The sequence below is a fragment of the Pieris napi genome, chromosome 12 (genome assembly GCF_905475465.1).
Source record: "Pieris napi chromosome 12, ilPieNapi1.2, whole genome shotgun sequence".
In the NCBI taxonomy this organism is placed as follows: domain Eukaryota; kingdom Metazoa; phylum Arthropoda; class Insecta; order Lepidoptera; family Pieridae; genus Pieris; species Pieris napi.
The window spans coordinates 8624263-8651528 of NC_062245.1; the positions used below are offsets into that span (position 1 = coordinate 8624263).

Consider the following 27266-nt stretch of genomic DNA (forward strand, 5'->3'; position numbering starts at 1 on the left):
ATAAAGGCCCCCGGCGACGTCGAATAAAATGAACGTGCTAATCTCGTGTAAATCTAAATCAAAACATACGTAATCTATGAAATCTAAAGGCTAAAATTATTTAATGTTTAATTTACAGTTAAAATATATAAAAAAAAATTGAATTTTCCACAGTTTAAACTTTATAATATGTATATCGAATTTAACTCAATACAATAACAAACTTTCGGTGAGTGCCGTTTGGTTTAAAAACAAAAGTATGTGCTGCGCTCTTTCTGTTTCTTATAGTATTAAATCAAAGTTAACAGTAATACTTTTTAATACAGAAAAGAATGACTAGATGGCGTGATACCAGCAAAATATTATAGTGGTAAATATGATCCTTACGTAAGTCTCAATTCAAAACATTTAAAATTTTAAAGAATTTCTACCTAGTTTTTTCGGCTTTAATTGTATATTTATTTTATGCCTTCAGATTGACAATAATATCACCCGTCTTTAGGTGACAACATAAAGTACACGGTAGTTAGAAATTTTATGTTTCTAATAGATGGCACTCTTAGACGTATAAAATTGAAAAGTAAAGCGCTTGATGTCACTATAAAATGAAAGCAAATTACCAATTTAGCGCCAAAATTTGACATTGACTGTAAACTTTTAATTTCCATAAAAGTTAACTTTTGAAATTTCAACTTTTTTTATTTGTTTGCATTATCTTATGATTAATCACATTTAATATTTGACTGAAATTTATTATTTTTTAGTTTTTATGTTCAATAACTGAATTGTTTAATGGTTATAAGCGGTAGTGTCGTGTATTTGAAACAAATAAACTATGGATCCGTATGAGATAGAGTTTATAGGTGAAAACAGAATAGCTAGCATAATACCAAATTTTTCTTACGACAAAATTTACTTAATTTGTGGTGAATTTGGACCCTTTCGTGCTGGATTACCTATGAACGTTCCACTATGGTTAGCGGTTATGTTAAAACAAAAACAAAAGTGTCGAATGGTGCCCCCAGATTGGATGGAAATTGATAATTTGGAAAATATCAAAGAAGAAGAAAAAAGATCCAGGTAAGAAATTCGTGTAAGGATAAAGTTTTTGAAAACGAAACCTACCAATTTAATAAAGATAATAAATAATTAGTATATATTTCTTATACATGTAACTAAATCCCATTTATTTTATATATCCAATAATTTTTAAGTTAGTGAAATTAAATTTTATAATTAATCAGGATTATACAACTTCACCTTCACTGTTTTGTAAACAACAATGACCAACTATTAGCAATAACATGCTTATAACTATTTGTTAATTTAGACTTGTTTAGAGTATGTTTTTTCTATTATTTAATTTGGTTATTATTTCGAACTTCTAGATTTTGTACAAGCTAACATATCTTATTTCAGATTTTTTACAAAAATGCCCCATGAACATTATATGGTAGAAGCAAAACTGATATTAGGCGCTGCATCTGAAGATATACCAAATGCATCTGAAATTAAAACAATTATCAAAGATATATGGGATATAAGGATGTCTAAATTACGGACTTCTATGGATGCTTTAATGAAGTCTGGTGGTTCTTATGGTAGACTGGATCATTTAACAATGATGGAAATCAATTCTGTAAAACCACTGCTGCCTTCGGCTATGAATGAATTACTGAAGATTCAAATGGTATTTTTATTTTACCCTTATCTAAAATGAATACTATCAAGCTTTTTTTTACAAAATGTTATTGCTAGCAAGGCACAGGAAGCTGATCACTGATGATTTTAAAATACATTATATTTGCAGAGCAGAGCAAAGATTACACAAACTTTTATTATTACATTTTTCATACATTTTAATGGCTATCTTGTTACTTATGGAAGTCAAACAAATTACAAAATAATGAGTGGAACGTGATTCATACCTTATGCTGTCATTTCTTAATTTTATATCTATATTTTCAGACGTCTAAGAAGTCAACATCAGCAACACTAAATAGTTCTACATTCAGCCAGTCAGGAACTTCACAAAATATGTGAAAATAAACTGTGATTGGGAAGTGCATAATTTGTGCCGAGTTGATGTGTGTATGTGTTAAGTTGATAATATGTCAATGTTGGAACCAATTTTATTTGTTGTCTTTTTTACTTTCTATATTTTTTAATAAATTGTACACAATTGGAAAATGATTATTTAAATGATAAATATTAATCTAAACTTAATGATTGAATTTTAGGCTTTATAGTTGCAACTTCCATAGTGTCAAATGTTTTTAAGAGTAAGATTTGTGCTAACTTTACTACTATACGAAATACGAATACTATATGAAATCTTACCTTTAAATATACTATAGGCAAATATATATTATGGCACTGTGCGCCAACTGTCATAAATATCCTGTCTCTGATTGTGGACTATCAAAAGGGTTATGGGAATTAAGAGAAATCTTATCTCATTATAATTATTTCATAGTTTTAAAGGAGCTGTGATAGTGGGAGGTCTGGTAGGAGATTCCATGTTTCATATGTTTGTAGGTGGCTGCCATATTGGAGAACCTTAGATTTTATATATGTACTAGCAGACTCTGCCAAGTGTTGCAGTGGAAAGTTTTTGGTTATATTACATAGTAGTAAACTATTCAAGGTAGGAGAACAATAGTGATGCGGACCATCACGCTTTTTTGGTGGATATGCCATTAAATTATACCTTATATGAAACGTTGGACTTTCAACACAGCGCCATCTGTTAGAATTGTGTCAAATAATAAACAAATGATTTGCAATAAAATAGTATTGTGTTTATAAATTAAAATATAAGCTATCCTATATAGTTAGATAAAACTGCACACGGTGTGCTAATTTGAATTGAAGATTGCAATAGGTTAAGTAGTTTAGGAGTCCATAGCCGACAAACAACGTGACGCGTAATTTATATATACATATTAAGATATTTATTTTTTACAAATTACAAATTTTCACTTAACAAAAAGAAAATGATGGGAATTAATATTTCATAGTATTAGGTTAGATCTAGTTAAAGATTTTTGAGATTCACACGAGCAATGTAAGATTCACACTCACTAAAAAACTCACCAGTCTTCCTTTTTCATGTTTCTCAACATAGTTTATTTAAATAAATAAATTTGAAACCTAGAATGTATTGCATTTTACTAAATTTAAAAATGCGTAAGATATTTTTTAAGTCATGTACTGAAGCTTGTGCACTCTGTTGATTTCTACTCTTTCCCTCTGTTAGAAAATATAATTTTCCAGATTTTTTTATTGAAAAATTGCATAGTATAATATTTGTATGCAGAATAGAGAAAATGTTGTTTGTCTTCTACATATATTATCATAGTTTTAAGAATCAATTACTTTTATTTTTGAGAACTTATTTGATTGAGTACTTACACTTATTTGAACTAAAATACTGTACTAGTTCTATTAATGGTGAGCTCAGAACATTTTGTACTACAAGTATGCTTGGTTAAGTAACAATAGTCCTAGATTATATTAAGAAAGAAAACTCTTAATAATAAATAACAATCCAATAAAAGATGTATTTAAGAAAAAAAATATATTTTCCACCTTATCATGTAAAATCATCTACTCTTAACACTAACTATTCTATTTGTTAGTCTCGTTGTCATTATTCTTAGCTAGGCTAGGTTATTTAGAACTAAATCTAAAAGAAACCTATACTAAAGACATTGGCATGAACAGTACTATACTTTTTCCTCCTAAGATAAATAACTATACTATAATAATCTTATGTCATGCTATCTCTTACCAACATTATAATGATGGAAAGGACAGCATGTTTATTATTATACAATAAAATACTCTTGGAATTATAATCAGAATGTCTAACTATGGCCTGAATAGAAGTTGTATTACATTATCAAATAAAGCCCTCAATGCTTTACATAATCACGATAGGCAATATCCTTAACCTATAGATAATAAAATATGTTGCAACTAATAAGTGGTCTTATAATAATGTCTCTGGAATGTAAAATTACCGTTGAGATTAATTTCAAGCAAGCGTTATATAGAGATCCGAAGTAGGAATTTAGACAAAAATGGGAATACTTAAACAAAATATTAGAATCAAAAAAACGCTTACACAATAGTACACGACTTGGCCGCCTTTTATTGCGTTGATAACTTTGCTCCATCTATTGTACATCTCTTCTTCGCAAAGTCATCAAAACACTTTGGTCTAACTCCAGCTTGTTAAACGAGGGTTTTTATATTTACAATACATTTTTCATGTTCTATACATACAATAAATATATATTTTAATATTCTTAGATATATACATAGACGTGCCGAAATAACATAACCAAACGTGTCTCAAAGCTTCTTACTCAGTAAATCTAAATTTCAGTTCTGCACTTTTAAAACGCCTATTATCTGTGTAAGGCGACCAAAAATGCTCAGCGAACGTTTTCTGGCAACACAATTTTTGCAGTCACCTATAAAAATGTGTGCATATGGCACGGGTATGTATTAGCCGATCACCTTTGACACATGCTCAGTTTGTTACGTTTGACGGCAATGAAATTCAAGAGATCTTCAGTGAAAGGATAACAATGCTGCAAATGCGCTCCTAACTAATATATACAGCTTACAGAAAACGGAAAACTATTTACATCTAACACATATGTACATCTAAATCTATGACTTTTAAAATTTTTAAATATCTAATACTAAATAACAGTGACTATATTGGTTTATACAGCGACAATCTTGCTGGGATCAACTTTGACCCGTAAAAATAGGACATCGTCTTTCACAAAGTTCCTCTTCTTGAGCATTTCGTGTGAGACGAAGCGTGGAAAACCGAATCCTAGTGCATCTGGTTCCTTTGATGGGCGCTGGAAGTTCTTCCAGGTGGGGTCTGGGACGAAGCTCTCGACCATATTGCAGGCTCTGTCTGGCGTGGAGCTTTGATCGAAGAGTGTGAAAGAGACGGTATGGGCGAACGGCCAGCGGAGTAAAGCGTCGTATTCGCCTGGCAAGATCTTGATATAAACTGACATATGGGTAGACTCGCCGGCGCCGTTCCCGTTTAAAAATAGTGACGCCTGTAACAAAATCAAATAATATTAACACAAGGAAATAATTAAAACATTGTATTGCTTAGTATTGTCTTTGATTGACATAACTTTTACACATTTAAATAAAAAACTGTTTTGACCGGATTGAAGGACACCGTGAGCCATTTTTGCCAAAACCCTAAAAAAATCTTTTAGTCGATACCAACTCCGGGGAAATAAATACAGATAATGCAACTTTCTCTGCAGCTGTGATACTTTTTGGCATTCAACATCTTTTGTCTTCAGTCAACGTGACCACGCACGCTGTAAAGCACGCGAAACGTCGGATAAATTTAAAATTATGTTAAATAGTTGTAAATTTAAAATAATACATAACTTCAATCCGGTCAAAACAGTTTTTTATTTAATTGTATTGCTTTTCATTTGTAGTAGATAGTAAACGGAAATAGATCATAATAAAAGACCTGCAACCGTAAATTCCATAATAAAACGACATGACTAAGCTGCACGGATTTAGTTGTACTACGGCCGCTGGCAATGGGTTAGTCACGCGATATTATTCACTCCATATAAATAATCTCTCCCTTTGTTTACAAACAAACTAACCTAACCCAATGTCATTTAACGTTACAAATTATGCACATGTTTTAATTTTTTAACTAAAACTTTAAAAATTAGTTTATATTCTCACCTGCAATTTATAACCATATTGACTGGTGTAGAAAGCTGGGGATACAAGTTCGACGCCCTCCTTGCATTTAGCTTCGGCCATCTTCGCAGCGAAGTCAGATATTCTCCAGACAAGAGCCCCAGACTGGTTTAGGGCTAATTTTGCGAGAGCAGATCTTAGGGATTCCAACTGACGTGCTTGTCTGGTAGCTACCCCACATACAAGGGCCAAATGCGCCTGGCAGCTTTCTTCAATATGGCGGTCAAGAGCTTGGCGAGTGCCCTGAAATTTAAAGACATCAATTAATATAAAATTGTTTAGAAAATCAATTGTTTTTTTTTAAAGACAGGTCACACCAATTGACCTAGTCCCATGCTAAGCTGGTGAAGCTTGTGTTATGGGTACTATGCATCGGATATACATACATATTATAGATAGATAGATATATATAAATACATATTTAAACACCCAAGACCTAAGCACAACGCCAAATGCTCAACGTCACATCGATGTTCGTCTCAGCCGGGGATCGAACCCGGGACCCATGGATTCGCAGTCAGGGGTACTAACCACTAGACCAATGAGTCGTCAAATTACTACGCCATTGCTATTCGAGGTTCGAGATTCTTTTGTTACGTAGAAATCAGATTTTGAGTCGTTATAAAATTTCAAAGAAATGAATGTCTTTTATCTTACCTTGAATCGACATCCAGCGTCTCTATAGGCACAGGGCAGAGAGGCAGCGGCGCAGTGATCCCGAAGATGAGCATCCAACTCGTCTCTGGCAGGAGCTGCAGCGCAACGCTGTGGACATGGCACCGGCGCACGCGCACACGATGCACCATGGGCGCCCACTGTGTCCTGTAATAGTCATAGTACATTAAAATCATCGCAATTTTATAGGTTCAAATAACTTTTATCAATGTGTTAACGCGTGTAACTTAAACTTAGAGAAACCAGTTTGTAATGAAATAGTCATTTTTAAAACAGATATTAGTGTAGCACAAAGTTAGAATTAGCTAAGTCAGATTTTCGTACATCAAAAATACGGTTCGCGTTTTGTCTCTGAAAGAAATCTTGGAAAAAAGTATGTCAATATATTGAAAAAAGAGTATCTCACCTGTGTGTATCTCTGGCCGCAGTGTCGGCAGGGCACAAGCCGCTTGCTGCAATGTTGCTGCAAATGCTGCTGAGTATGACGGCGCTGCACTTTAGCGCCGCATTTGTTCTCGCAGTAGACAGGCTCGTGACCACAGTTTCCTTGATGTTCCTGGAATATACGTCCATTATTAACTTCTAAAAACTGTTAGGAGGTTTAAAGTGCTACCTAATTTGTCTTTATATCACATATTATTTAGATTGTAAGAAAACGTTTGCTGTTAGAATTTTTTCCAGAGAACTTATGTGAATTGATGTGTAGTCACATTCAGTCAAATAAGCGAAGTGATTCATTGTGTTATTTCCCACATAACTATTATATCTTAACAGTTACTACTAATACAATAGAACTGCACCATAAAACCTACACGGATAATTCAACAGTTAAAATACATTTAAAAATATATATAAATCTTGTAACTAATAACATAACAAGCAGCTCTTGTGAACTCAGCCGGTGTACAAACAAATAAGTCTACCTCGATAATATTCTCATAATCTCTATTTATTTTTAAGGATTAGAAAAATTACCTCAAGCGCACTGCCGGAGAACTCCTTAGCACAGTGCTCACAATTGGCGCGGCGACGAGGGCAGGTGTAACGCAGGTGGTCTTGCATTAACACGCGAGGGATCATCGCACCGCACTGCGCTGCGCAGAGCACTGCATCGTGCTTGCAAGTGTTTAAATGCGCCTGGAATGAGAAACAAAAGAAAGGAATAAGAAAAACGTTATTGGAACGAAGTTCCTTATTTAATTTTCAAAACGGTGGATAAGCGCGAAATTTTTTGTAATTTGTTAAGTAATTAACTGTCGATAACACCTTTGTATATGGTTTAAATTTAAACACGATGTACACAACTAACCTACCTTAAATTTATGTAAATATTCTAAGTTTTTTTTAAGTTTTAATTATACAATTCACACCAATTGACCTAGTCCCATGCTAAGCTGGTGAAGCTTGTGTTATGGGTACTAGGCAACGGATACACCTACATATTATACATAGATAGACATATAAATACATATTTAAACACCCAAGACCTAAGCACAACACCAAATGCTCATCACATCGATGTTCGTCTCAGCCGGGGATCGAACCCGGGACCCATGGATTCGCATTCAGTCGTACTAACCACTAGACTAATGAGTCGTCAAAGTCTAAGTGAATTTGAGAAATAAATCTTTCAACCGATATAACGGGTAACGCCAAAAAATGCGCAGTTCTGCATCGATATATAGTTTAAATTACTACTTTATACGATAACGCTAATAATGCTAATAAAATATCTCTTCAGAAAAAACCATAATGTAGGTTATTATTTTTATTATGAAAGTACCTTGATGCAACAGAATAACTAAAATTTAATATGGAGTGTCGATTAAGTTGTTACTTTAACTTACAAATCCATCAATCACATACGCTTTTAAGGTAAATACAACATAAATGCTTGAGCTAAATTCAGGCCAAAAAATAAATCAAATTTTATGTGAAAATGTGTGTGAATATTTATCAATAAAACATGCTAACACTGTGTCATAATATTACGATAGTGTCCTACTTAACATTTGTAAATCAAGCTTATCATTTTATACATATCAACAGAAATTATCATTTTAACTTTGTTCTGAGTTCGATGCATCTATCTGAGAATTGATAAAATTACAATACCTTCAAAGACCTAATTACTACTTGACTGTACTGACATTTATTTATATACTATTGCGCTGATTCCTCATTCAGTAAAGAATGTTTATCGTCTAACAATCTGTTTACTCAATAGAACATCTGATAAAAAATATGCCAAACACGGAGAGCCTCCAAATGTGAGCCGTTTTATCGTTCACCTGATTACAATTTATATGAACGACTAGCAAACCCGGCGAACTCCGTTTCGTCACCAGATGGCTTCGTTTTATGAACAATTCGTTTGGTGATTAAAAGATGAAGAAAAATTTATTTTTTGTAAGATTTTTCCGCTTTTCTGTTGAAATTTTTCCTGAATTTTCTTTGCTATAAACCTCAAGGAGCCCGAGACCTTTCCAACGAATGCAAAACCGTGGAAATCGGTTCGTGCGTTCTGGAGTTATAGCGTCAGGAAGGAAAACCCGACTTATTTTTATATAGTAGATGTTTACTATTTTCAACATACCTTCAACTTGCGAAGCTCGTCAGACCATTGACACCCTTCTTTGTGGTGAATGCAGTACACCACTGAACCCATTATGGCCTTCTCCGATTCCGGGTCCGGATAAATCTATAACAACAGATAAACCTTGAATATAAGTTTGAGAACTCACCAAAAATCCCTTCAAGAAATATTTACATTGTTCGAAGTAAACAGGTTGCAATTAGATGAAACCTTTTTAAACTTATTCACTATATATTTAAGCATTTTGAAATATTGAAAGTATACACGTCAAGCAACACTACTAGACTGATGAGAGCGCACGCGGCGCGCCATAACGGATTAAATAGGACAACGCGATCAAAAATAAACCACATCTCATACAGAAAATCAAACAACGCACCGTACGATCGAATATGGAGCACATAGTTTGTATAAAATGGCGGATTTTTCGCGCGAACGAGAGCTCTGCGCAAGGGCCCGACACAAAATGCATATCGTTCCCGTTTGAACAATTTCGTTATCTTTATGGGTGCAACGAACAGATGGCTCTTGGACCACTGTTGCCATGTTTGCGCCGAGATAAGCGTGATTTTTTACTTCTCAAAACAGTAATGAATGAGGCAAATACACGGTAAGAATCTCATAAGCGATACTTTCACACGCTTAGATACAGTGAAAACTGAGAGAATGCATTTGTTCGCAATTAGTATCTAAACAATGAACGAACAAAAAGTTCAGCGTTGTTTGTAAACAAGAACTAACGATGTCACATACAACCGAAACATCTTTCAAAGATGTCACAGCCCCAAAGTATGTGAGTAAATAAATGATAACGCGGATATCACCCTGCATTAGTTCACTACTGCATCTCAATAAACTCCCAACATAACGCCGCTACTAAACAAGCAGTGGACGTCGAATCATTCATTAAAGTTGATAAAAATACAACTGAGTAGTTACGATGCGTTCTATTTACAAACACTGCTGCATGTGGTCATCGCCATGGCTCCTGCATAACAGCACCTTAGAATCCGTATTCTATAAATTAGTATAAAAGCGCATTATACATTTTGCTAATACATGGAATTATGTGACTTGTTATTCCGTAACAAAGACGAAAATTGTGTAGACGAGTGACCGTGGATGATCGCTCTTAAAGCTGTCCGTGTATAAATTTACAAATATAGAATGTTATTTGTGTCGTATTCTAAAAAGATGAACCGCGATGTGTTGAACTCTCCCGCATCGCTCAATTATAGAACGCGTTGTATCGTAAACACGAAATGCGATATTTTACTGCGCTTACGACGTTTTGACAACGACATTGCATCTGTAGATTAAAATGAGAATGTTTGCTATAAGCAAAAACATAAAAATTCCGCTTAAATACACAGTCAATGTAAAAAACGTAGCTAAGTTAAAAACAAAGCAATTATGAAGTGATTTTATGACGGCCTAAAATAAATTGACTTCTGTATGTAGAAGATTTCGAAGCATCCCATTCAGTCGTAACAAATTATAGATTAGTGTGATGAATTAATCAAGAATTTGTTTGTGGAATATCATCAACGCAAATGTTCTTGGACGCCGGACACGACACCTACACGACAAGTAATTACTTTACCTCAAATAGACTAAACCTTTATGCAGTTTAAAGATTTAAATTACTTTTCAAATCGTAAGTCTATAGTCTGTGGATTCCGAATACACAGACTATAAATTATTTGAAGAATATAGAATTTTTGAATGTAAGTTACCATTTAATGACTTATTTTATACCAATAAGTAATACTTAATTTAAGATTACGTGGGAGACGTGATGCAAGTAAATGGGTGGGCGATAGGTATTGCTATGTAATTGGATATTATTCCTTATACGAATAACCTGTTTGGAGATTCCTTAGTTTTGAAATATCCATAGACTAATATTTTTGCATTTGATTAGAGATGTACATATAGTTAAATAATGTAAATAAATACATATAATAATAATAGTAAAATAATAATAATTGGTAATTTTAAAATAAAGAAATTTAATTTTATATATGATAAATAATGTGTAATTGTTTGCACAGCACTCTTTCACCCGCTATTTACCCGCCTTAATTCTGCTTATTTAAAACGTTCTTTTTACGGTGAATGTTATTTTCGACTCTACAATTGCCACAATTTATTAGCTACCATATCCGGTGTTACGTCGTATTAATGGCTAATTGTGGAGTAATAAAAGTTTAGCTAAAGCATCATAACTTTTACGAATAATCCTTTGAAAGGTTTTTACAGTAATAGCGATACAATATTTTGAAATTTATTGACTTACTAGACATATATAGTCCTTTGGTTCGAGGGTTGCTTTAAAAATGCTTTAAAACTGATTACGAGTAGTAATCAGTATAAATGAGTTATATCCTGCCGTTTTGTAGTTGAATCAAATACTTAAAAACGTAAAAAAGGTTCTTTGTTGACGAAAATAATTGGTTATACAAAAACATACTTTAGGTATAATTTTTGCTTCATAACACGCTTGATGTCACACAATTGTGTTTATTGAAAACCAGTGAACTAAATAGAGTATTTACTATAGCTTACTACATGTTTACATTCTCACGTCAACGGCCGACAGCCGACAGGTATCGTCTGGTTAATCTTAGCCTATCATAAGGTGCATGTCAATGAACACCATGTTCCTTTGATGTTTAAAAACACTTGTCAATTGTCAAGGCTGTCACTATGACACTTGCTGGAAAGTTATTTAATTGGAAACTTTACACGTCTATAAATTGTTGAAAATATTAGAGTAATAATATAGAGTTACAATAGATAAATACATTTAATTTTTTTGATGACGTGAGAATTGAAATATGGGATTTTTAGTTAAAAGTAAGAGAAATAGGAAAAACACCGGCACAAATGTAATAATCCTATATCTGTCTACATTTAATTAAGCTGGGCAGGTCGTTTACAGATGATTATTACGCAAACCTGATACGCCTATATGTGTTAAAAGATATATAAATATTAAGATAAAAACAATTCTGACAGGTAATATTCACAAAAAATAAAAATCCTTTACCAGCGAACTAAATTTTAATTACATCCTCGTAAACTAAATAAATTGAAAGACTGTTTACAATATTAAATTATGGTAAAAAAGTTAGAGCTAAGGAGCGGAAATGAGTTCGATGGCCGAGTGTAGCGGAACCTTACTTGGAATATGTAATCACTTTTACAATTGTAATTAGTATTGTTAGCTGGTTATGATGTAGGAAGATGTGCTAGATATTTGTTAATGTTATAGTTAAAACTAGCATAGTTAATTCAAGTAAAGGGCAACCCGCAGAACGTTACCTACATTTAGTTAGTTTTAGTACGCTAAAGTTGCCGTGCTTGTACGCGGATTTGTATCTTCCTCGTGTCTAGGATATCGTTAGATTTAAAACACTGCTCACTAGCAAATAGTAAGAAAGTATATCTTTTAAATTACATTAAGAAATTGCTACATTAAAGTCGTAATAAGACTATGCAATATATTATGTATTTATTGATCTACGTAATTTTACTTGTGTTAAATTTTTAAATAGGCCACCAATATCCAAAACTTGACAGTTTATTATCATCGATCCCGGCTAATGCGTCTAAATTGGGCTTTGTTTACGAAATGTCAATCAAATCTATGAATGTGCATCAGTCTTTAAAGATTTAATTTAAAATTGCTTTATGAAGTTGGAAATATCTGTTGATTTAATTGACTTTCAATTCATTAATAATATTAACGGGCGGTAAGAATGTAATACAATACGAGACGTTCATTTGATTGGAACAATTATGGACATAACATGACGTTTCACGTCGCGTGTCAACGCGTATTTGGAGTAGAGATACTATTGACCAATCACAATCAAACGAAGCGCGCCATAGTTTCGTCTCTGTTCTACACATTTATTCTAACCTTATATTTTACGTCTTTACAATCCTGTGACGAACTCACACTCCTCTAAAGCACAACTGTCAGTTACGCATGTATTTCAATTAATTATCAATATACAATAAAGATCCAGAACATTAAAAAGAACCAGAAATATCGCACTTGACAGATCCTCACATCAATTAATGTTAGAACATCTCAGAACTCGGGCGATCGAGTTACATTTAATTTAGAATGTTTATTTTCATTTATTTTTGTTATATTCGAATGGTCTCAGCATATTATATTAAAGTCCTTCATTTACATTTAGATATACTTTTTGTAAGGTATATATTCCAAAACAGTGAGGCGTATAACATATAGTGATATGAATAGCCATGAAACAAGATCTACTTAATTCTACTTCAAAATTTCGTTTTAATTCTATTTGATGTAATCTATTGAGGTCATAGTCCTTTCCTAACAGTATGAATATTGAATACACATTAAAATTCGTATGACATTTACACAAACTTCATGTCAAGGTTGATATTTAACAATATAAAAGTTCTATAAAATTTGAGGACTATATGTTAAACTATTAAATGTTGGTGTTGCCATATAAAGATTATAACAGTACTATTATAGCTATTGTAAAGTTCTGGTTGTTTATATTTTAATTTTTTCCAATAAATTAAGAAAAATTAGGCGTGTGCCACCCTTGTCATTAAGAGCTACATACGTAGTAATCGTTTATGACTTATTTTCAGACCGCACACAAATATTCGGTCAAGCCGTTTCGGAGGTTACAAAAACTAAAGACACTGGAATTTTTAAATTAAATATTGTTATAATTTCGAATTTTACACTTAATCTGCGGATTTAATCAATTTTTTTAATGTAGTTGATTATCTTAATTATTTTTTAAAGACAATTCACACCAATTGACCTAGTCCCATGCTAAGCTGGTGAAGCTTGTGTTATGGGTACTAGGCAACGGATATACATACATATTATAGATAGATAGACATATAAATACATATTTAAACACCCAAGACCTAAGCACAACACCAAATGCTCATCACATCGATGTTCGTGTCAGCCGGAAATCGAACCCGGGACCCATTGATTCGCAGTCAGGAGACCACTAGACCAATGAGTCGTCAAATTTAAAAACACGAATCTCTCAATGATAGCTAATACCTGTTATGTTAACTTGTGAAGAGGCTAATAAATAAACGTATCTTCAAACAATGTATTCAATAACTGTTTATTGCACATAATGCTGCACTTGAACATTATCAAATTGACAAGAGGTTACGAAACCGATATCGGTTCCGGTGGTTTGCGTTGATTTATGCGTTCGTAAGAAGAAGACTGTCGGCGCGTCTATTGTGGTAGATACATTATCTCGATATTGCTTTAATTAGTTACGAAATATTGATGTTTGGCGTCAACGATAGTAAAGCTCAGTTTGACATGGACAAACTCTATCGGAATACAAACGTATTAGGTCTTCATTTTAACGTTTTAATCTTTTGTAGCTCCTTAATTTGAACTTTGAAGAATGGCAAGAGTATAACAAAACTTATTTTTTATTTATTTCGTTATCCTACAGCTACTAAAAATTATATATAAAACAAACAATTACACTAAAAATATAGCCAAAGATACAATACATAATATTTACAAAAGGGAAAAAACAATAAAAAAATATTCAATACATTTAACTAAGTATTACCTAATTTGCCGGTGTGTGGTGTAATGGTGTAAAAGTGAGGATATATTAGATTTAAGAGGCCTACTCGTTTAAAAATTAAAAGAATTCTCGTAGATTCAAAGTAATAATGCACCAATATTATTGCTTATAGTACATGGATATAGGTCCCATCATAAGTTTGATTTCGTGTAGACAAAATCTGATCTTTTTTAGACTAGTGTTTTAGTAGTTTTCATAAGAAGTTATTTTGGTACATCTTCTGAATGACACCAATTTTGATGATTCAATTAATTCACTGTACTAAAGAAATGGTCTTACTAGCCTACAACTTCCGCATAGACCATCGTTACATACAAAAAGTAGACAATATAATAAAGTACCCCAAAAACTAGTTTTGAATTAATATGACCTTATAATCCCTAATCCATTAGGAAATCCCTAGCAATAAACTCCCCCATAAATAAAGTCAAGTAGCCAATTGAGTATGCGTCCGCGCAGATTGATCGATCACCGGAAACCGCCATTGAGCAATTGTGAGTTCTCGCCGTCAATTCGGACATTGATCCGCGAATCATTCGCCATTAAGCTTAATACCCAATAGTATAAGGCAAAGAAGGAAGTATCAACTAGAAATCAAACTACTTTGCTTTTTCAAATTTCGAATTATTTGGATTCTGCATTCTCAATCTATCATTATAAAGTCAACTCTATGACTGATTTCGGAATAACTGTTGCAAAGTAATTTTGCGACGGAATTTTCGATCCAACCTCAAAGCAACTAATAGTTTAGTAATAGACAATTATTATAATCGTTAAACAAAGTAAAAACAAATGCAGCATCAATAAATGGTTAGCTTTATTATACTTTTTACTTAATGTCTATCCTTTTCGTTCTTATGAAAATAGAGAGAGGTGCAACAATAAAAATGAAGTTGATGACAATATTACGATACAGTCGACGAGTTAACCTCGTAGTAAAGTGCTAAAAGACGTAATGACTGCGTTACGGTTCAAATAACTTTGTTAACTATTCTTTATTTTAGGACAAGGACTGTTATTTATTTTACGAGATGAATGATTTAAAAGTATTAATGTTTTAAAAAACATAGACTACTGATAGTAAAATTTTATCGATGTGTTTGGTATTTAGTTACAGGTTTTATAACTTTTAAATAGACTTTCCTTGCTAATCGCAAACGAATTATAATAGTCGATAAGTGTTATAGAGTTGGCCTAGTGGTTTCAACGTGCGACTCATTCCTGCAGTCGTAGGTTCGATTCCTGGCTGTGCAATGGACTCTTGCATTTAACACTTGCTCCTATGATAAAGAAAAACACCGTGAGGCTTTATTCCCAAAAAGTCGAGTGTGTGTTAGATACAAAAAGTTGATCATCTATTAGAAATGACACGGAACGATAATATACCATGGATAATATACCAATAGGGTATATTATATCTATGTGTTTGTTCAAATATAGGTCGATAAATTACTAATATTTTACCCTGATTTTACATGAGGGTTTCAAGAAGATCGCCTTATCTAACCGCGTCATAGCATTTGCAAAGTGATTCATTGGTCATTACTGTACACCAAATATTTTATCACTTCCTGCGTGAACATAATGCTAATTTGCAAGAACCTCTGCATGAAGTGTCTTTTACGCTATTAAAATGAAAATTGCACACATATAAAGTTTCAGGATATTGTATTTTATTGGGGTGGTTTTTTTTTCATAAGACAAAGTTTTCCTATATAAGACGAAACATTTTAGTACAATAGTCAAACCAATAAATGTTTCGGTATAATGATAGACTGTAATCTGCAAGAAATATATTTTTTATATAGACGATAACTCACTATGGCAAGAAAAGAAATCTGTGTTATCGCAATAAACTTCGAAATCTAATAAACACTATAATTTGGTAATAACAGGGGTATAAAATGGAGTATGCAATAATGTTTTGTTTTCTTAAGATTACAGTTCAAAGTAAACGTTTACATCTGATTACACTAATTGAATGTAAGCTCCCACAGTTCCCACATCTTATCGGAATCGTTTCATCTATTATTACGTAGTTATTAGACATTCACGTGCCTTTGATGCACCGATGTTACAAAATAAACATACCGAAAATCGAAGAAACTGTGTATGGAGATATTTCTTTGGAGATATTGGTCACTTGTTCTTTATTTTTAAATTGCTTTCACTGAGACAAATTAAAAACTATCAAGCCAAAAGTAAGGCTAATGAGTAATTAACAACTAACTTAATTTACTAAAGCAAAATATAATAAGAGTGTTCAATAGCATTACATTTTTGACGAAAACTATACGATTTATCGCCCTCTCGATAGGGTATGTATGATTACTTTTACACCAATACACCACGTTAAATGTATTGAATATTTTTTATTGATTTTTCCCTTTGTAAATGATACAAGTTCAAATATAACTGTTTTTTGTTACTTATATATAATCTATGTTAGCTGTTACGAAATAACTAACAATTTACACTTAATAAAGACTTTATTAAGTTGTCGGCATCTTTCAAACACTGGTCACATAGTGACTTATACAAAAACTAATTTAATAGTCTTTCCTGATAGTAATATATACATTTTAGCAACTGTATGAATCACAGAGGTCCTTACTAATTCGCGACACGTCTTATTATAGAAACAACACGGAAGTTTAAAACAAAGTTAAAAGTACAAATTACTGCGTTGATCCATAAATTCCATTTACGTAATAAAACTACTATAAAGAAATAAAGCCTACAATTTTAAACACGTGGTTGTTTGTCCTAGGAATAGGAATTCCGATCAGAAGCATGTTTTGACATGTCAGAATCGAACCTGTTGTTCTAGTATTGGTATTCCACTTTTTATCATACGACCGTTTTGGAAGCTAAATGTGTACAAAAATATGAATAACAGGCAAGAAATTTAACCTTTGATAAACAAGTAACAAAAAATCAAGAAATACGTAGAATTCATTGTTAGTTGGCAATTATACAAATTCCCACGATTAATTGTCGAGTCGACGGTAATGTCTTCTTAGAATTGAGTAGAGTCAAATTTAAATTGCGTATTATATAATATAAACACATTAATTCTGAAGATGATATTCTTAAAAGATAATCCAGACTCTTGAATATGCAATCAATTAGAATAAACGTGATATTTAATTATTGTAAATTGTCTCTGGATATTCAACGATCACACATTTGCAACATTAAATTCACATTAAGTATTCAAAATAAATATAATTAATAGTAATGATTTTTTTAAATCATCTTAAAAATCATTACTTTAATTACAGAATACAACAAAATAGTTTCGAAAACTTTGCTTTAATCTATTAAAAAACGTTATAATACAGACCTCTAGGAAATCATGAAAAACAACGACGTAACTCATCACTACACTGCACTGTTCTTTGTACAATTTTTTTCTAACACACGTCATTTGCCAGCCAGTCGACAAATTAACTAAATTAAAGCCTTTATACAGCCTCACCTGGACACCCACGTATCCACCTGACCTCTACTGCTTTTCTACTTATGGGCATGATTTCGACAAAATGTTTTTCTGTTACCATGTTGAAGGAAAATTGATGTTTACTTGCGTAGGAGATTAAACGGTAAAACTTACTTATAACAACTATTATCTATGTATATTTATCGCTATAGAATGTGAGCTAAAACAATCTATTTTAATACATTTCATCTGCCAACTTTGGTGCGTGAAAACAATCACTTTTTGCATTATTTTAAAGTATATAAAATAAATCAGTGGCGCTACAACCTCTTACGGTCTTGGCCTCAGATTTCTGAATCTGTTTCAGGATCATTTTTAAATCTAATAGGCAAGTAGGTGATCAGCCTTCAGTGCCTGACACACGCCGTCGATTTTTTGGGACATGTCGGTTTCCTCACGATGTATTCCTTCACCGTTCGAGCAAATGTTAAATGCGCACAAAAGTTCATTGGTGCACAGCCGGGGATCGAACCTACGACCTCAGGTATGAGAGTGGCCCGCTGAAGCCACAAGACCAACACTGCTCTCTATATAGTAAAGCTTGTAAAGTATATACGCGTGTTATAAACAAGCTATTATTTATAGTACAGATACTGCATAAAGAACATATGGACAAAGAATTAAGATATTCATAAATTGGGTTAAATTATTTGACAAACAGCAAGTCTTAACTAACGAGAAATAATATATGTTTACGGCGTAAGCAAGGTTAACGACATTAATGTAAATAGCAAAAAGGATAAAAGTAATATTGATAGAGATTATTAAAACCATTTCACGCTGGCTGGCGTCTCGGTGCCAGGCCGAGGCGAATCTCCGCCTCAAACCGGTCTCAAAGTAGGCTTGCAAAATCGACTTCCTACAGCTAACGTATTGTGGTTTAGTAACAAAAATAAACACTACTTTTAAATAATGGTACTTTAACATTGTTGAAACAACGGTATCAATTTGTATCTTATTCTATAAAGACAAAAAAAGGGTTCGCATAGCCTAGCGGTCTTATTAAGTGGCAGCTAGGTGAGGGGTATCGGGTTCGATTCCCGGTTCGAGGGCAAGTTTTAATTTAATTTAAATTTGTTCTCGGCCTTTGGGAGGGTTGTGCGGTACCGGGCGAGTGCTTAAACCGTACATGGAGGACACGGTCGAATTTCTAAAGACAAGCATGAATTATAAAAAATGCTATACTTGACGCTGGCTAATCCACAAATCGTGCCAGAGCCATTAAAAAAAAAAGACAAAAATATACTTCTTGCATTATGATGTTTATGGATTTGTAATTTTCTTTTACGAGTCCCATAGTACATTACTTTAATTATACATGATATATTTTTGGCTTCTTACAATTATTTTTTAAAATACCCAGCCGTACCATTCTATGCCTAATCGCATTGAGTAGCTCGAATGCGCCTAAAACATAGTCAAGCCATAGACAAGATAATAAATCATACCACTAACGCACGTCATAGTGCGCTTACGCATCCGAGGAGATAATGCAGCCTAATGATAGACTATACGAACAATCAAATGGCTATCATACGAAAGTGGTGGTTTTGTTCTATTTGGCTCCTTAACGCCCGAGGCGCGGATGTAAATTAAAAAAAGATAATAACGCGTGCACGGTCATCCGTGGGAACGAATTTTGTGTTGCCGTTTTGAAAAATTATTGCAATTTAAATTTAATATAATATATTTATTACTTTTTTTTGATAATAAAGGACCAAAACCAACCCGAAATCTACTACTTTTCTTGCTCTACAACTGTATACTATATTTTGATTCTAATATCAGATATTTGTCTTTCTTAAAATAGCGTTGATTAAACAGTTGCTAGACTATCTGCTTTCAGGCTAGCTACCCACGACACAGGGAATCCTAGTGTAGGGGCTAGTGCACTTTCTCTTTTAACTAAACTTAATTTTTTATTATGTATAAAGTATTTTCTTTCTTTCTTTAGTTTAAGATGAATTGTAAGCATTTTATTTGCCATTGTCTCCTATGTTTTCATATAGATAAAACAATGTAAAGTTCGCTAGTCCCGTAATCATTTGGTTTACAAGTGCCAGAGTTTTTCGGTTACATAGATACAAGAATGTCAATTAAAAACTTAACACGAAGCAAAACAATGGCGATGCGAATAGGACGTTTAGTGTTAAATACGGATGTCTTTACCGGTTTAAATCTTAATTTCAATTGTTTACATTCTGCTTGCATACTATGACCGTGTAATTAGGTGTAAATGTCGTAATTTATTTTTATTAATCCATACAGCGTTTATATAAATATTTATATTGTTATATTAACAAGGCCAGTGACTCATCTAAGGTCGTAGGTTCAATCACGACCGTGCACCAATAGACTTTCTATGTGCGCATATCGCTGGTACGCTGTATATCAAAATCCATAAAACGACAATGTGTCAGACAGAAGGCTGATCATCTACTTGTCTATGAAATAAAAATGATCAAATAAACGGTTGCAGTCTGAGGTTAAGATCCATTTAGGGTTGTAGCAGTAAAGAAATTTAGTAGTGATAAACAATACAAGTAAATAAAGATCGATAGTTAGCAGTATGCTAACATAGTCCCAGTTCTACAGTTTAGAACCGTCATAATAAAATTAAAAGGCAGTGCGCGTACGCATTACAAAAGGATGACTAAACTTTTGAGCTTATTTTCAAGTCTCCCACAAGTTAACACTTACGCGAAATGATCGGGTACTTGGCGATTCGTATCGCGTTCGACCGAACCACAGATTATCTAACAATACACTGATTTACATTCTGTGGAACATTGTCTTAATGTATAGTTTTTAAATTTATTCAAAAATATTATTAAAAGAAACATTTACAAAAATATTATTAAAAGGAATATTTATTGAGTTAATTTTATTTTATTCTATTAATTATTAACTGGAAATCAAAACATTTGTGACAGTCGTTGCTTCTTTCCTTTACTAGGAAAACCAACCGGATGTCCAATACATTGCAGTCAAATTACGATCAAAGTTTAAACTAGCATCCGGGTAATTGAAGAATAATTCGAAATTCAAATTAATTCACTGGCCACAATAAACTTAAAAATATAAACTTTTAAGTTTCATTCAATTTAATTAAGTCATGTAAATAATGCATTCAGAATTTATTAACCAAAAAACCAACCAAAACTGATGGTTATAATGATCAATTATTCAAATCATATAAGCCCTATTCAAATCCAATCAATGCATAGGGTGATAATTTTATAATAAATTATACAATTTAAATGTGAAGGTGTATAATTAACCAATTTGAGAATTGGTCTTATTAATGTCAATCAACTGCCTATGTAATTATCTGATATATCTAAAGAATGATAGCTTCTAATACAATTTCATTATTGTTACTAACAAAACTTCTCTTTAAGCGACGCAAATGATTTTTATTAATAGAGCCTAACATAAGAATAATATTTTTTTATGGTCATTAATAACGGTTTATTTATAAAATTAAAATAAACACACAAAAAATATAAAAATAAAATAGAAATTAATTGAATGATCCAAACCAAATTAGCCAAAGGATAGGTCAATCAATTTGCTCAAGATGCACAAAGATTTATTGAGGCATAATTACCAACTGACTCCCCATTGTTTGATTGCTTTGCCAGATAAATCATTTCAAACTTATATTACATTGTTCCATTATCGTGTTATTATGTTCCATTTTTAAAATTCGTATCGCAAAATGTCAAATATATAGTAGGAGGTAATCTCTGGAAATTATTTCACTTATTATACATATTTTTTATCGTTATTATTTGTGTTCTCCCATTTCCACGAGAACGTCGTCTTGCAAGCATCAGCTAGTCGATGATAAATCGCCTTTGTAACTTGTAATACAGTACATTATGGCTTTTCAATCTATGTAAAACTATATAAAAAGGCAAAATATATACCGAACCTTACCCAACATTAACCCACGATCTAATTAACCACATATATTAACTACTAGATCAAGGGAGCGCTTCAAAAATAGTTAAAGATATACAAGTCGAAGGTTAAAAGGTACTCAAAGGGCTCTAGCAACAAACATTCGATACAAAACAGACGCACTTTGTTTATAATCTATAAATACGAGGGCCCTTTGAGCTTTTACAACAGTTTTTGTATGAAACAGCTGGTCAGTTTTTGCTGCTTCAGTTCTTGTTATAGAAGACTACATAAGATTTTTTAGGCCAACAGCGTAACGTACGGTCCGCGCGCTTATTTGTTCTCCCCTCCATGTAATATACATTGGCAACATTACATAAGATTTTTTGTTTATGGTAAATGTCCTGTTCTCAATATAAACAGTACCTATGTATTTATTGTTATCAATTTAACCTACATGACTATTATAAACTATAAATGAAATATCCTTAACAAGCATTCACACAGATTCCGAGTTTTCTTACATAAGTATTCTGTCATTTAAAAATATCAGTACTCTTCGATACGAAACAAATCTTGCCATGTTGTAGTCCCCGAAAGATCATTCTTTTCACTGCGGCACATGTGTATTGTAAATAAATTATCAAATAATTAACTGACCGTTTCATACAAGAATTATTTAGCATAAAATAAGCATAGTTGATAATATTGCTTACTTAATAAGGTTTTATTCTGAATATTATAATTGTAATGTTTTTAAATATGTAATGTGTATATGTAAGGAGTAATCTCAGGATTTCGGCGCCCATTGTAAAGTTTTGTTCAAGTACGAAATAGTAAGTCGGCACATATGTTTAATATGTCAATAAATAAAAATGTTAAATGCTATATACCTAAAGAACATTTTCATTTAAAATTTTGCAACATTTTCAAGATCGCAATAGAGACGTGGTTAAAACGAAACTTGGGATGAGGTCAAGATAAACTTAAGACCATTAAGGCGTAATTAACCTTGGACCAATTTATTTTTAAACTAATGGCACTCGAAACATCTTCTAGCTGAAGAAAACGGGAACTAAAATATAATTTTCATAATTTAAAGTTAGTTTTATATATTTATATCTTCTATGCGATTTTATAGCTTTTTAGTTATTAATTCGAAATGAACGGTATATTAACGTTTTCTGTTTTTTTTTTGTTATAATTATTATAAAGACTGACCAGGCAAACGTTGTTTTGCCATGTATATTATTTCTAGGAAACATTTTTTTAGTTCAATAAAAATAACTATCCACTACGAGTATAATAAAAAATAGGAGTTGATTGTAGAGGGGTGTATGTATTTTTGTATGCTGTATCATAAAAAAATAAATCTAAAAAATAAAAATGTTTTTTTGGAGTTGACACCCCTTATCACTAAGGGGTTTGAAATATTATAAAAAAATTCATAAGAATCGGTAGAGCCGTTTCGAAGGAGTATGGGAACGAACATTGTGACACGAGATTCGAGAATTTTATATATACATATATGTAATTATGTATATAGAGATAAGTTTTAAACGCTTGATTTTTCTTCATCTGCTACTTATCCAATACAAAAATGTTGCATTATAAACGCGACTTTGCTGTCCTCATATTGTGGTTATTAAAAGCCTATTATTCGCAGCTGTCGAATCAGCTGATCAATGTAAAATCTCTATACTCAGGTAGTATTTTTTGCCGTCAGCTGTTAGATGCGTGCGTTAAATCTCCCGAAATTTCCGTTGTAACATCTGCGCACACGCACCTGCCAAGGCCTTTTCCTGGTATGCAGCATCTGCTTGTTATCAATAAATTTTCATATCGTAATTGAAATTAAGACGGCCTCAAAGCCTACTAAATAAGAATTTAATTCAAGACCTATTAAGGGAATATCAACATATTTCTCCAACGATAAAAATACTTATATATAGTTACTGGCCTGTTTTAATATTATAATTTATAACGTGAGTTTATAGAAAACCTTTTTTCCATATACACGATTTCCAAACAATAGAAGAATTCTCTAGTATATCGTAAATGTTGGGCAATTCATTGTTTTCTAGTTGCGACATAGGTGATATTGGCAACATCAGTTTTATAGAATCAACAGTTTGATGAATTTAAAATAATAGTTATATTGAAATGGATTAGTATATACATATAATATTATAGTTTCATAGTTATCACACACGAGTGGGTAGTGTATTTGATTATACATAAAAATCGATTATATATCCGATACCTAGGTAAATTTATTATTTTTGTATGTATTCAATAAGAAAATATAACAGACTAAATAATGAGAAGAGATGAGAAAAAATACCACCAAAATATATTATTAGTAAATAATTGATTAATATTTAAACACATAAATACACATTTTGGTATATATCTGCGTTCCTTCTACCGTTTATTTAATTATTGCCTTGATAGAATCTCTATTGGACTTATTCAAATCACATCTCGTTGTATTTGTGTTAGCTATCACACTCGAATGGAATTTAATCACGCGATTATCATCCCTGTCCCGGAAATGCAATCTTATTTTTTTCGCATCCGCAGCGATATAGAAATATCCCGTATATCATGTAACACATCCGCTGATATTGGAGTATTATGAATCAAGGGTAGCATTGATACTAGGCGACTAGTAACTTGTCAATTACCTACGTGTTATATTTATGTAAGACTATATACTATTATAAAAAATAAAAATGTATTTTTTCATTATAGCAATGGATTATTATGTGTAAGTCAAGTTTGTCCATTACAAACGTAATAGTTATTTCCATTAAAAACAATTTTTGAATTTTTTTAAACTGTTTACGACAACTTCATACAATTTTTTAACAAAAAGGATTACGCGTAACACGCGTGAGTGTGTGGGTGTATGTAAGAGAATGAGTGCGAAGATATAAAGAAATAATATATAAAATAATGCGTATAAACTCAATTTCTCGTCTCTATTATCAATTTTCTTTTATACTAAAGTAGGTATCAGTTTCGACATCGATTGTAGTCTCGTCGATTTGTAGTCTGTGATGATCTTTGATATCGGAGATAAATGTTATCGGATCACGCATTTGTTTCAATTGTGTGAAAGGTATTTGGGTAATCATTCGTAATTTCTGACAATGACGCGGATAACAAATACAGGTCAAATTTGTGTGTGCTTTTTCAACGCTAACAGAAGGCGTAGAAAGAAAGCCATGGTATAAGCTTTACCCGTGAAGAGGTTCCGGTTCCGGTTCTGATACTGAAGGAAGTACAAAAAGAGTACCTAACAATAAAAAAAAATAACAAATCTAAACTGTATATTCAACATTTGTTAAGATTGGTAATAAAGGGGCTTTATTATTATTTTGTATCAATCGCAGATAATATTAAAAAAGTTTTACAAGAATATATGTTGTATGGATAATGCTTATCTGTAACCAATATTTATTTGACCTAATCAAATATTGAACGTTATTCCTTGTCGCTTGCTCAAGTCACATAACGATAAGCATATGATTCTTAGCAGTTTTGCAAAATTGTTTACGCAATGTTGAGGTGGATTGCGACGTAGAGGTTAGAAATGTTAATAAGGGCTAAAATAACAGTTATTAATTATGTTTAATTATAATTATTACCGATTATTTAATGTACAACTCTGATTATGGTTGTTATAATTATGAGACAATAAAAATCAATAAACTGACGTTCTTGTTTTAGTGAGCAAGTAATGTAACTTGTAAGCGTAAATTTTGTTAAAAATACGATCGTAAATATGTAATGAATTACCTATTCATGATACGCAGTGTTGGCCTCATCATCTCTGAGGTTGTAGGTTCGATCCTCGGCTGTGCACCAATGGACTTTATTTCTATGTGCGTATTTAACTTTCGCTCGAACGGTGAACGAAAGTATCTTCAGGAAACCTGCTTGTTTTAGACCCAAAAAAGGCGTGCACATGGCACAGGAGTCTGATTAAGAAATGATCATGAAACAGATACAGAAATCTGAGGCCCAGACCTAAAAAGGTTGTAGCGCCACTGTTTTATTATTTTTTTAATAAATCCACACGCGAATCCACGAACACGCGATTTCAATTAACATCAAATTATTTCGCAGAAATATTGCAATTGTCATCTAGTAACTAGAGTCTGGTTCAAAGGTTGATAGTATATCCAATTACAACAACAGCCTTCGAAAACTGATGATTAACTGATTCGTAGCGCACACGCAACGCGTTGAAATGCGTTACGACGTGACTTTATTTGCTGCTAACCATTTCAATCTAGTTGATGAAATAATGATAGTCATACTATAACAACTATTGAACTGTATTTGTATGACAAAAGTTAATATTTTTATATGTACGTATGATTAATATAATTAAATTAATTATGTGGGTTTTCCCAAATCTTTACGATAGTTCTGAAGTAGTGATTACCTTTATTTAAATCCTCTTCAACTCTTAAAACGTATGTTATAAGATTTTTTCTCTGTTACAGCTGATATTTTTTATAACTAGGTAATTCTAAAGGCTTCATTGACATATCTTTTGAATGGGTTTCAATAGGGATCCTCTTTACCGGGATGTCATCGAACAGCTGACGTTATAAAAACATGCACCCTCTTCGTTCACTAGTAAGCAATTCGTCGCACTATTAATTTTACAGAGTTTTAATTCCACTTTTAATTTGAAATATACAAAGTCCAATAAATAATTAAGGTTGGTTGTATACTAAATTGAGTTTAATATACAACAATGTTAACTGATAGGTCGGATTAAAAGTGATTGTGTAATATCATTATGATGACTATGAGTAACTAACTAAAGACGTATACGATTGAAAAACATCTGATCATAGACCACAAGTAAACCATGCGTTCCATTTTCAAATTGTAATTTTAAAGTCATGTGTGCACGGTTCGCTTCCCACCAGTAGCTTGCACATGGCATCCAGGAATTTGACACGCAGATGTTCTTTCCACAGACAATAAAATACCTATAAAATATTGCTACGCTATGTTACTTTTTTCCGGGCTTAAGTTATAAAAGCGATTGTCAGGTTATCACTAACACTAAGAACGTAATAACTAATAAGTTTTTTTATTTGTAGGTATAATTGAGAAAGCGAGAAAAATATTTTTTTATGAATCACGATAAATATCTTGATCGCTA

The 27266-nt window shown here is 32.4% G+C and overlaps 2 protein-coding genes across 5 annotated transcripts in view; one reads left to right on the top strand and one right to left on the bottom strand.

The window, feature by feature from the left end:
• Positions 1–650: 650 nt before the first annotated feature.
• On the top strand, positions 651–2169 carry LOC125054526 (probable DNA replication complex GINS protein PSF2). The gene is made up of 3 exons (XM_047656488.1): positions 651–1059; positions 1399–1669; positions 1948–2169. Exons 1-3 carry the CDS (start codon positions 815–817, stop codon positions 2020–2022), a joined length of 591 nt encoding a protein of 196 aa, XP_047512444.1. The 5' UTR covers positions 651–814; the 3' UTR covers positions 2023–2169.
• Positions 2170–3544: 1375 nt separating this feature from the next.
• The window catches only part of LOC125054525 (TNF receptor-associated factor 4), a 63230-nt gene continuing 39508 nt past the window's right edge, over positions 3545–27266 (bottom strand). For 2 of the 4 annotated variants that reach the window (XM_047656485.1, XM_047656483.1), the window contains 6 exons: positions 9026–9130; positions 7405–7566; positions 6836–6985; positions 6412–6576; positions 5737–5997; positions 3545–5072 (listed from right to left, as the gene is read on the bottom strand). In XM_047656485.1, coding sequence (XP_047512441.1) covers positions 4719–5072; positions 5737–5997; positions 6412–6576; positions 6836–6985; positions 7405–7566; positions 9026–9130 — 1197 coding nt within the window. In that variant the 3' untranslated portion in view covers positions 3545–4718. Of the gene's footprint in view, positions 5073–5736; positions 5998–6411; positions 6577–6835; positions 6986–7404; positions 7567–9025; positions 9131–9199; positions 9336–9404; positions 9722–27266 lie in introns of those variants that run through there. The other 2 variants (XM_047656484.1, XM_047656486.1) reach the window with 2 other exon arrangements.